Raw genomic sequence first — 11,416 nt, forward strand, 5'->3', positions numbered from 1 at the left:
TCCTCTCCCTCTCCTCTCTCCTCTCCATATTTCTCCCTCCCTCTCCCTCTCCATATTTCTCTCTCTCCCTCCCTCCCTCCCCTCCTCCCTCCCTCCCTCCCTCCCCTTCTCTCCCTCCCTCTCCCTCTTTCTCTCTCTCCCTCCTCTCCCTCTCCCTCTTTCTCTCCCTCCCTCTCCCTCTCCATATTTCTCTCCCTCTCCATATCCCCTTCTCCCTCCCTCTCCCTCTCCCTCTCCTCTCCATATTTCTCTTCTCTCTCCCTCCTCCTCTCCATATCTCTCTCCCCTCTCTCTCCCTCACCTATTTCTCTCTCTCCCCTCTCTCTCCCTCTCCATCTTTCTCTCGCTTCTCCCTCTCCCTCTCTCCCTCCCTCCTTCTCTCTCTCTCCCTCCCCTCCATATTTCTCCCTCTCTCCCTCCCTCTCCCCCCTCCCTCCCTCCCTCCCTCCCTATTTCTCTCCTCTCTCTCTCCCTCCTCCTCCCTCCCTCTCTCTCTCCATATTTCTCTCCCTCCCTCCCTCTCCCTCTCCATATTTCTCTCTCCTCTCCCTCCCTCCCTCCCTCCCTCTCCATATTTCTCTCTCTCCCTCCTCTCTCTCCCTCTCTCCCTCTCTTCTCCCTCTTTCTCTCTCCTCTCTTCCATATTCTCTCTCTCCTCCCTCCCCTCCCTCTCCATATTTCTCTCTCCCTCTCCCTCTCCATATTTCTTCCTCCCTCCCTCCCTCCCTCCCTCTCTCTCTCCCTCCCTCTCCATCTTCTCTCTCTCCCTCCCCTCTTTCTCCCTCTTTTCTCTCTCCCTCCCTCCCTCCCTCTCCATATTTCTCTCCCTCTCCCCTCCCTCTCCTCTTCTCCCTCCTCTCCTCCCTCTCCCTCTCCATATTTCTCTCTCCCTCCCTCCCTCTCCCTCTCCATATTTCTCTCGCTCTCTCCCTCTCCATATTTCTCTCTCCCTCCCTCCCTCCCTCTCCCTCTCCATATTTCTCTCTCTCCCTCTCCCTCTCCATATTTCTCTCTCTCCCTCTCCCTCCATCTTTCTCTCTCTCTCTAACTGTTTCATAAGGGGATTTACTCTAAAGGCTGGATTAGAATGCATGGCATCATTGTACTACAGTCACAATGCAGTTGGGAAATAGACCTGTCATTAGTCGCAAACGGAAACAGATTTGACTCAATTGATTTTCTCTGATGGTCTGGAATCAGTTTGTGGCGTTGCTGTGTAAAACTAATGTGTTCAATGAAAGCGAGTGTGAAACCCTTGTTGCAATCAAATAATCTTTGGTGTCTTTGGAGAATTGCTTTGACAGTGAGTATGATTATTGATAAAGATTTACACTGTAAAAGAGATGGTTCTTCTGAGCATTTTATTTGGTCATAACCAGAGTCACTCACCGGTTGAATGTTGTATGCCAACAGGACAAACCTCTTGTCTGCAGAAACATGGAACTTTGTGTAAGTCAAATCCTGTAGAAAACATGGTAAGATAAACATGTCAACAACATCCCTAGATCTAATATGAGACTTAACCTTCAAGAACAACATCCCTGGAGCTAAGTAGTTGTAGATAATGTCAGAGATAGGACTGCACTTGGGAAGCCATGGCCATAGTTATAGTAGGTCTGCATATATCATGAGCAGAATGCTAATTACTGTTGTAGGCTTACAGCTACAGTGTGGGATTAACATGGCAACAGAGATGATACACCAAGTGAGAATCTGGCGAGAGCCGGAGAGGAGACAGCATCTCCCCATCTTGACAACAGAACCCTGCTTAGCTCCTAGGCAATGACCCACATAAGTCTGTCAGTGTCGCACAGAGCCACGCGGTGTTGTTCAAAGTGAGGCTCTTGCTTGAAAAATCCCTTTGAAGTCATATATTGAAGGCTTCAATTGAACAGTGAGGGAACCAAATAGACCCAAAAGAGCTTAAACTGTCACTGCATATCTATATAACTGTATAGTTACTACTGCTCTCTACTGGTTTAACAGTCATTCTATAGTTCTTTCTCCATCTGGGAGGACCACTCAGTCTCCATTGAATTTGCCTGGTTGACTCCGTATATGAGCCGATCAATAGTGGAATACAGCTCCTCTCCTGCAGGGCTGTTACTCACTAAAGAGCTGTTGTCCAGCAGGGTAGCTGTGATGTTGGAGTGGAGGCTGTAGGACAGGACATGACCCTCTCTGGTTCTGAGCGCAACCTCATTCTCTGGAAGGGACAACACAGGCCGAAGGGAAATGGTTAACTTTTGGTTGGTTCACTCAATATAACATGAATGGGAGCTTGCCTTGGCTTCCCTATACATGTTCTATCTCGTTCCCCCGCTTTAGGGTATCAAGGCTCTTACCATCCAACCAGGTCACACAGGGGTCGTGAACTGTATACTTCTCACTTTCCAGATCCTCCATGGTGAGACGGGATCGCAGAAACAGGTGAGACTCATCTTCCAGAGAAAGAGAGAAAGCAAGAGAAATGAGAAAGTGGGAGAAAACAAATGGGCAAAAACACTCCACTTGTCATTTCCACCCGGAATGAACAAGAAGCTTCCTCTATTCACACAGAGCCAAGGCACAGCTGGTGCTGTGGCGGCTCAGCTTGTTCTTAGCATAGCACTGGAGTCTCGTCTTTGGTCTGAGTCTCTTTTCATTGCAGGGGAATTTTGTATTTGTCAGTGTTGATTTGTTTTGTCAAATTGTGAATGTCATTGTTGATATGTTTATCTGATGGAGAGTCTCTGTTCTCACTCCTCCCACTGCATCCTCTCTCATTCTCTCCGTCCCTCTCTCTCTTTCTCTCTCTCTCTCTGTTCTTCAAGCCTCCTTCTCACTCACCCCTTCACCCCTCCTTGCCTTTATTCTCTTTCTCACCCTCCTGCATTCTTTTTCTCTATTTGTTTCTCTACATTTTTATTTTTATCCCCATTCCTTCTCTTCCCTCCCCCATTCCTTCTCTTCCCTCCCCCATTCCTTCTCTTCCCTCCCCCATTCCTTCTCTTCCCCCCATTCCCTTCCCTCCCCATTCCTTCCTTCCCTCCCCCATTCTCTTTCCCATTCTTCCCTCTTCCCCCCCATTCCTTCCTCTCCCATTTCTTCTCTTCCCCCCCATTTCCTTCCTCCCCCATTCCTTCCTCCCCATTCCTTCTCTTCCCTCCCCCATTCTCTTCCCTCATTCCTTCTCTTCCCTCCCCATTCCTTCTCTTCCCTCCCCCATTCCTTCTCTTCCCTCCCCCATTCCTTCTCTTCCCTCCCCCATTCCTTCTCTTCCCTCCCCCATTCCTTCTCTTCCCTCCCCCATTCCTTCTCTTCCCTCTCCCATTATGTGTTTCATCTTACCAGGTGTGAGCATGATGACTGAAAGGCTGACCAGTGATAGAACACCAACGATCACCATCATGGCGATTGCAATGCCCTTCCAGTTCCGAGGTGGACCGGCTGAAGCATGCATGTCCTAACAAGAGAAGCACACAGACACACACACACATACAGACACACAGTGATGAGTGTAATGTCCACACACACAGCTGAGGGAGAGAACATTAGTGCCGCTTCATTTCCACAGCCTCACAGTGAGTATTTCGCTCTCAGACAAGCAGATCTGCGGCGTAGGCAACAGGCAGTCTCTGGGGAAATAACAGTTTCGTACAGCCTCTCACTATGACAGAAAAATTTGTAATTTAGACTTCTCCTTTGCCAGGGAAAAATGTTTAATTAATTGCAGACTATCATTTCTGTCATGGTTTAATTTCTCAAATCTGTCGCCTCATTTCACCTGTAACAGCTTTAATGGGGCACATGGTAGGGGTTGGGAGGAAGAGTGGAAGGGTGCACGTTCTTGGGCACAGCGTTCTTGGGCACAAGGACTATGGTGGTCTGCTTGAAACATGTAGGTATTACAGACTGGGTCAGGGAGAGGTTGTAAATGTCAGTGAAGACACTTGTCAGCTGGTCAGAGCATGCGCAGAGCCTGCGGCCTGTTTAAAAGTCTTACTCACATCGACAATGGAGATCGTGATCACACAGTCATCTAGAGCAGCTGGTGCTCTCATGCATGGTTCAGTGTTGCTTGCCTCAAAGCGAGCATAGACTAAATTTAGCTTGTTTGGTAGGCTTGCGTCACTGGGCAGCTCTCGGCTGGGTTTCCCTTTGTAATCCGTAATAGTTTGCAAGTCCTGCCACATCTGAAGAGTATCAGAGCCGGTGTAGTATTTGGTATTTTATTAGGATCCCCATTAGCTGTTGCAAAAGCATTAGCTACTCTTCCTGGGGTACACACAAAACATGAAACATGATATACTGTACGTGTGTTGAGTATTCTCTCAAGATTAGCCTATGAAGTGTGGAACTATGTACAGATATAATTCCCTTTCTGGTTCTACTGGTAACAATAATATGCTCCATGGCCCTTTTCTTGTTGTTATGTCAACTGTTTGATTTGACTTTTATGATTGTGTCTTGTGTGATTGTGGTTTAAGTTTTTTCAGTATGCAGAAAGGTTGAGAGCATGTGAGGTTGGGGATTGTACATTGCATAAGTGGAGATGTGTGTGTGTGTGTGTGTGTGTGTGAATGCAACAGTGGCTGTATTAGTGGTGGTTCGGAGACAGCTGGTGTAACACAGGGCTGGATGGAGGATCAGCAATATGTCAACCAGCAATCCCCATGGCTGTTCCCGTCCTCCATCAAGGCCTGCGGGAAGGTGAGGGTGATGGAAAACAGCAGCCGGCCATGGCTCTGTGGCTTTGAGGACAGGGCCAGGCCATGAGGTTTATAGCTGCATTGTGATTGCGCTCTCACACTCCAATGAATATAATGCCCCGGTGTCTTGTCTCAGACAGCTACACACTATATATGAAGACTCTGGAATCGTCTGCAGTTGTATTTAATCGTGACTGATACTGTGGCTCCCTTATTCCAGTAGAGCTTTGAGGAGCATTGGAGGAGAATATACAGATGTAATATTCCTACAGCAGCTGTTTCTTGTACTGTAATGTTCCATCTTATTTATGTTTCACCTTGTGTTCTTGAACTTTTTGTTAAATTAATTCCCATCATCACACCTCATCATGTTGGTCTTCTAGGTAGCTAACTCACCTTTCATGGAACGTGCACCCTTCCACACAGGTCCAGAGCTCCGGACCAATAAGTCCTCCCCTGATGTGCTCCTTTCTTTGACTGTAGCTGCTATACTCTATCTCTGTAATTCTCTCAACACAGTGCACAGTCCTGTGCTGTACAATAGTGGACCCGATCAACATCATTCCCTCTGATTGGGTGTTATGTAAGATATAGAAGAAAAGAGACCCTAGCAGGCAGACACACACACACACAGAGACCCTAACAGAGAGGCACGGTTAATGTAATTTCCCTTCGCTCTTCTGATTCGACCACAGATAGTGTTTTGATTTCAAAATCCTTCCCTAATTACTACTGCATGCAACACTCTGCTGAAACATCCCCTCTAATGGGATGCACCACCACAGGAAGCACATCAGATAGAGCGGGAGAACCCTGTGCATGCTGGCTGGGGGAAGAGGGAGTTATGTCAAAGTTGCAAATGAGACACAGATACAGGAGACGGGAAGATAATCTCAAGGGTGGATACACACAGCCACCATATTCTGGGTGGGTTTCAATGATGGCAACGCTACATCTGAGGAATCAAGGATTCAGCACAGCACTGATTGCCAGAAGAGGTGGACAGGTGAGGGGTTAGATTGACATGTGAATATCACCAGTGCACACTTTTTGGTGACCCGATAAAAGGAATCAGGACAATAAAACAACTATAATGTATAATACACTGCTCTGTGAGCCATCCATCCGAGAGAGAGTCAAGAGGAGCCTATGATAAAGCTTTGATGATGCTGTCAGTCAAACCAACCCACAGGCAGTCTATACTCTAGTCTATAGACTAAATGGAGCTTCGTACTGTATGTGCAACCAAACATGTATCTCTTGGGGAGAGACCTCTGCAAACATTTGCAGTGCTGACTACGTTTGTAGCGTCAGTGAGAGATAACAGAGTTCCCCTCCCACCATGGCCAACAGACAGAGCAGACCAAGGGAATTCCCCTCAACCAACCAAATAGGATCGGTACAGTCGGTACAGTGTGCAGCTGAACAAGGTCCAGCGGGAAACAACTCATAGAAAGCGAGCAGCCGGTAAAATGGGTCACTAGAAAGCCTCTCTCCCCACAAAATATGACAGATCCTTACGAAATCCCTGGTCCGATAACCTGACCCCTTCTTCATTGAGAAACTCAACTAACGGTTACAGATAAAAACACATGCTGAAACACATACTGTATGTAGACTGTAATCAAAACACCTTCATTGTATGGTTGGCTACAGACTTTAAAAGGGAAACCACACAAAATAGAATTGCTCAATTTGCTCCCAATGCACCAGAGGTAGAGTCATAAATTAGACTCTGGGGATTTCCTTGTCTGTCTGTCTTTGGAACATGCAGTGAAAATAACACAATAAATCATCGGGAGCAGAATCACAGCTAATGAAGCTATTGTTGAGACATGCTGACTCTCATCTACATATCCAAATCCCACCAGCTACATAATTCTGCAGCAACCAATCACTAGTAACCAGAAAGAAAAACAAGATGTACCAAGACATGATATTTGACATGACATTTCACAGCAAGCCAGTCAACCATTACATTTTAAGAGACAAAACTGTAATAGCAACTATTTTTTGGAAGATACAATAAGCTTACCAGCATCTTGTTTTAACGATTCACTGTAATTGATCGCACGGGACAAAAGCAGATGAACCATTAACACATAACTTTTACTTGAATGCATTGCCATGTCAATATCTCTTTAGTACCTCAGTTAAATAGTAGCCATTATGAAGCAGTTTCCCACTTTCTGACTGGTTTAAATAGATAGAACTGGGGTGATGTGCAAGGACCTCAACAGCACTGCCAGTGCTCCGCTATAAACTTCAAAGGATTTGAAAGCTGTATCGCCACGCCATGATTGAAGTGACCTTTTGGATAATACAATTTCAATAAACACAGTGCCGCCATCTATCCCGCCATTTATTTGGCAGAATTTTCTCACTTGCCTCTCACATCCTAAAAGGTTGTAGGTGGTAGGCTTTGGATTTGGGTTGAGGAGGATGACACTTTTGCCCTAATATCATATACTCAGCAGCACCTGCCACAGTTGCATGGGAAAATCCACAGCTTTAAGCCTCCTCTGCTGTGAGCCCTGCAGCCCTTTTCTCTATTCCCTTTCATGCATCCCACCAAGCAATAGCAAATGACTGTACAAAAAATCTCTCAGTACACTATATGGCTGCTGAACCTATCCCACTCCTCTACATAGCTGTGTCCGCCCTGGGGAGAAGGGAGTGTGATACTGCTGTAAACTATGAGGGAGAGGAGAAGTACATAAAAGAGACGACAGGTAGTCTAGCGGTTAAGGTCGCTGGTTTGAATCCCTGAGCTGACTAGGTGAAAAATCTGTTGGTGTGCCCTTGAGCAAGGCACTTAACACTAATTGCTCTGGATAAGAGCGTCTGCTAAATAATTGATATGAGAGAGAGGTGCATGTTCTGACACAGGACTGATACAGTTGAAGTCGGAAGTTTACATACACTTAGGTTGGAGTCAATAAAACTCGTTTTTCAACCACTCTAACAAATTTCTTGTTAAACTTTAGTTTTGGCAAGTCGGTTAGGACATCCACTTTGTGCACGACACAAATAATTTTTACAACAATTGTTTACAGACAGATTATTTAACTTATAATTCACTGTATCACAATTCCAGTGGGTAAGAAGTTTACATACACTAAGTTGACTGTGCCTTTAAACAGCTTGGAAAATTCCAGAAAATTATGTCATGGCTTTAAAAACTTTTGATAGGCTACTTGACATCATTTGAGTCAATTGGAGGCGTACCTGTGGATGTATTTCAAGGCCTACCTTCAACCTCAGTGCCTCTTTGCTTGACATCATGGGAAAATCAAAAGAAATCAGCCAGGACCTGTACATGGGGACAAATATTGTACTTTTTGGAGAAATGTCCTCTGGTCTGATGAAACAAAAATAGAGCTGTTTGGGCATAATGACCATCGTTATGTTTGGAGGAAAAAGAGGGATGCTTGCAAGCCGAAGAACACCATCCCAACCGTGACGCACGGGGGTGGCAGCATCATGTTGTGGGGGTGCTTTGCTGCAGGAGGGCTGGTGCACCTCATAATATAGATGGCATCATGAGGCAGGAAAATTATGTGGATATATTGAAGCATCTCAAGACATCAGTCAGGAAGTTAAAGCTTGGATGAAAATGGGTCTTACAAATGGACAATTACCCCAAGCATACTTCCAAAGTTGTGGCAAAATGGCTTAAATTCAAGTTATTGGAGTGGCCATCACAAAGCCCTGACCTCAATCCTGTAGAAAATTTGTGGGCAGACCTGAAAAAGCATGTGCGAGCAATGAGGCCTACAAACATGACTCAGTTACACCAGCTCTGTCGGGAGGAATGGGCCAAAATTCACCCAACTTATTGTGGGAAGCTTGTGAAACCTACCCGAAACGTTTGACCCAAGTTAAACCATTTTAAAGGCAATGCTACCAAATACTAATTGAGTGTATGTAAACTTCTGACCCACTGGGAAAGTGATGAAAGAAATAAAAGCTGAAATAAATCATTCTCTCTACTATTATTCACATTCGTAAAATAAAGTTGTTTTCCAAACTGACCTAAAACAGGGAATTTTTACAAGGATTTTGTGTCAGGAATTGTTAAAAACTGAGTTTAAATTTATTTGGCTAAGGTGTATGTAAACTTCCGACTTCAACTGTAAATGCATCCTTTTAAAGTACACTCTTCTTGTTCAACCACCCCATCACAGATCAAATCTGTGGAAACAGAACCAAGCACGGAGGTGCAGTATATGAATTGCTTGGCTGTGTAAAATAAAAGGACTGTGCCATAATAACGCAGAGAAACATTTGCCTGGGAAAGATACACTAACTAGTGTTTTGTGGATTCCTTGTTTAACCTACAAAATGTAATGGATCAATTCTAAATTGTTGGGAGACATAAAACATTCCCCACTGAACACTTCAGACAGGAAAGACATTTATCATCTATTTTCAATTATTCACAATGTTGCACAGTATAACATATACCAATGCAACCTAACACAGCACTGCTTAAAAACAATGTTGTTGACAGTCTGACTCATGATTTGTAAACCAAATGAATAGTGCAGCTCTGAACTGAAAATGCCGTCACGGCTGAATTGTTGCTGTCGCTGAGAAGGTAATGGGTATTCTTAATTAGACTTGGCAAGGCTATAAAGTACTGCTGTAGTGGAGATGGAAAGCATATCGCAACACTAACTCCAAGAGCAATGTATTTCTCTGATTATTAATTAAAAACAGTATGTATGCAGCTATCAGCAACTGTCCACCAAGAAGCAACCAACTACAGTCACATTTGGTTACTTTTACATTTCTGGAGCATCAGCAATTCTGCAACCTATTGACAGCCTGCAAGTAGAGATAGCTACATGCAAAAACTGTTGCAACTTCTCTGTTTGAATAGGCTCACAGAGCTGCTGAATGACCATGCAGTGGACATTATTCAGTACATGGGGGAAAATTAATATGACATTAAAAACAGTGGCAAAAAGTGTGAAATTAAAATGCTGGTAAAATAAGGTCTGGTGTTAAATAAGTCAACTTTGCTATTCAGATTTTAAATCAACTTAATTGAGGTTATACACTTCATATAATTACAGAATACATTTGATTGTCCATCACCTGCTGCAAGTTGTGTGCCTCATTCACACTTCGATTGCAGATATCTCTTTATCCACATGATGTGGGCTATAAATCAATTAATAAAGTAGGCATATATGCCCTTTGGCATGGGTAAGCCATGACTACAGCATTTGAATTGCTATAACCGCAACCGACACGCAGTATGATGTGTTTTAAAATATAGCCTACATAATTTAACTGAATCAGTTTACCAACAAAAAAAATCACTACATCAAAACAGTTTGCGATAGAAGAGGGGAATACCGGTATTGGGGTTACCACTGCGACCACTGCAGTGCACACAGAAGCTTGTTCAAGAGATGCCTGTATTGATTAGATATATTAAGTACGAATAAAAGAGCACAAAGGAAAGACAGATATTAATTGATAATCACATCATGTTGATTTAAATGTAAAAACTATTTCTGACTGGTCACAACAGAGATATAAAAATAAAAAACAGGCGCATTTAGACTATCCTTCAAGCGCATACGCTCACATGTAGACACACGCACACACAGACCTCTGCGACTGTAATGTTATCGCCATGCTCATCAGAGAGATTTATGCAATGAGATTAACGCAGATCCTGCTCTATGATAAAATAAAAACAATCTTGGGAACATCTAAAAAAAAATAGGAAACAGTATTGAGTAGAGCCATTTACCAGGTCCGTGCCCATGTTCTGTTGAGTAGTGGCAATCATCTTTGCTGTCTGAAACAAGCTTCTTCCTGGAATTAAATCATGCTCCTTTCAGCAGTTCATCTGGATGAATGCACTTGCGATGTTCACAAGTTGTCCAAGTAAAAATGCTCTCTCTCTCTCTCTCTCTCTCTCTCTCTCTCTCTCTCTCTCTCCTACAGTATCTCCGCGGGAGGGAGTGTATGTGTGTGTTCTGTTTATGGCCATTTGCTTGCTTCCTCACTGATTACAAAGTAATCAGATTACGTTACTGAGTTTGGCTAATCCAAAAAGTATGTTATTGATTACAATTTTGGACAGGTAATTGTGACAGTTAGAAAGTAACCTACCGAACCCAGTTGATAAACTCTGAAATTAATCAAGACACAGTCGTAACCTCTGGCTCAGCAATATTCTATGGCTGTAAGTAGTCATGTTGGAGCGACACATATGCCATGTAAATCACGGTTCTGACTAGATGGAGCACAGCTATGACCGGGAGTGACTTTTCGTAGCAGGTTAGGGGAGCATTTTAACTAACCTTTATCCTAAACTTAACCTAATTATCCTAACCTGCCACGTTAATTCTCCTAACCTGCTACGAAAAAGTAACTTCTTGTCAAAACCATAAATCACAGCTACTGAGTTCAAATAGCCTAATAATGATAGAAATATCAATATGTTAATATGATATCAATCAATATGATATAATGAGAATTCATGTTAATACTAATGCTCAATAATTATTGCCATAATATTCACCATTATAATGTAATATGGATTAGATTTTCCCAGATGTTCATAAATATTTCACCCATTTGATTCACTCTTGTATGCTGTATTTGAAGCTGATTTGAGTTTTGCGTTTTCCCATGAGAGAGAAGCTAAATGACTGCTCTGTGGGGAGGGAAGACTGGACTGGTGGATACTGGATCAGAGC

At 43.7% G+C, this 11,416-nt stretch overlaps 1 protein-coding gene across 1 annotated transcript in view; it reads right to left on the reverse strand.

Moving 5' to 3' along the window:
- Positions 1-10,562, reverse strand: part of LOC115132397 (inactive dipeptidyl peptidase 10-like) — a 30,692-nt gene extending 20,130 nt beyond the window's left edge. The window contains exons 1-5 of the mRNA XM_029665003.2: positions 10,462-10,562; positions 3,331-3,445; positions 2,346-2,441; positions 2,112-2,206; positions 1,390-1,461 (exon numbers count right to left, since the gene is read on the reverse strand). Coding sequence (XP_029520863.2) covers positions 1,390-1,461; positions 2,112-2,206; positions 2,346-2,441; positions 3,331-3,445; positions 10,462-10,500 — 417 coding nt within the window. The 5' untranslated portion in view covers positions 10,501-10,562. The remainder of the gene's footprint in view (positions 1-1,389; positions 1,462-2,111; positions 2,207-2,345; positions 2,442-3,330; positions 3,446-10,461) is intronic.
- Positions 10,563-11,416: the final 854 nt, after the last annotated feature.

The sequence above is a fragment of the Oncorhynchus nerka genome, linkage group LG7, assembly GCF_034236695.1.
Source record: "Oncorhynchus nerka isolate Pitt River linkage group LG7, Oner_Uvic_2.0, whole genome shotgun sequence".
NCBI classification, from domain to species: Eukaryota; Metazoa; Chordata; class Actinopteri; order Salmoniformes; family Salmonidae; genus Oncorhynchus; species Oncorhynchus nerka.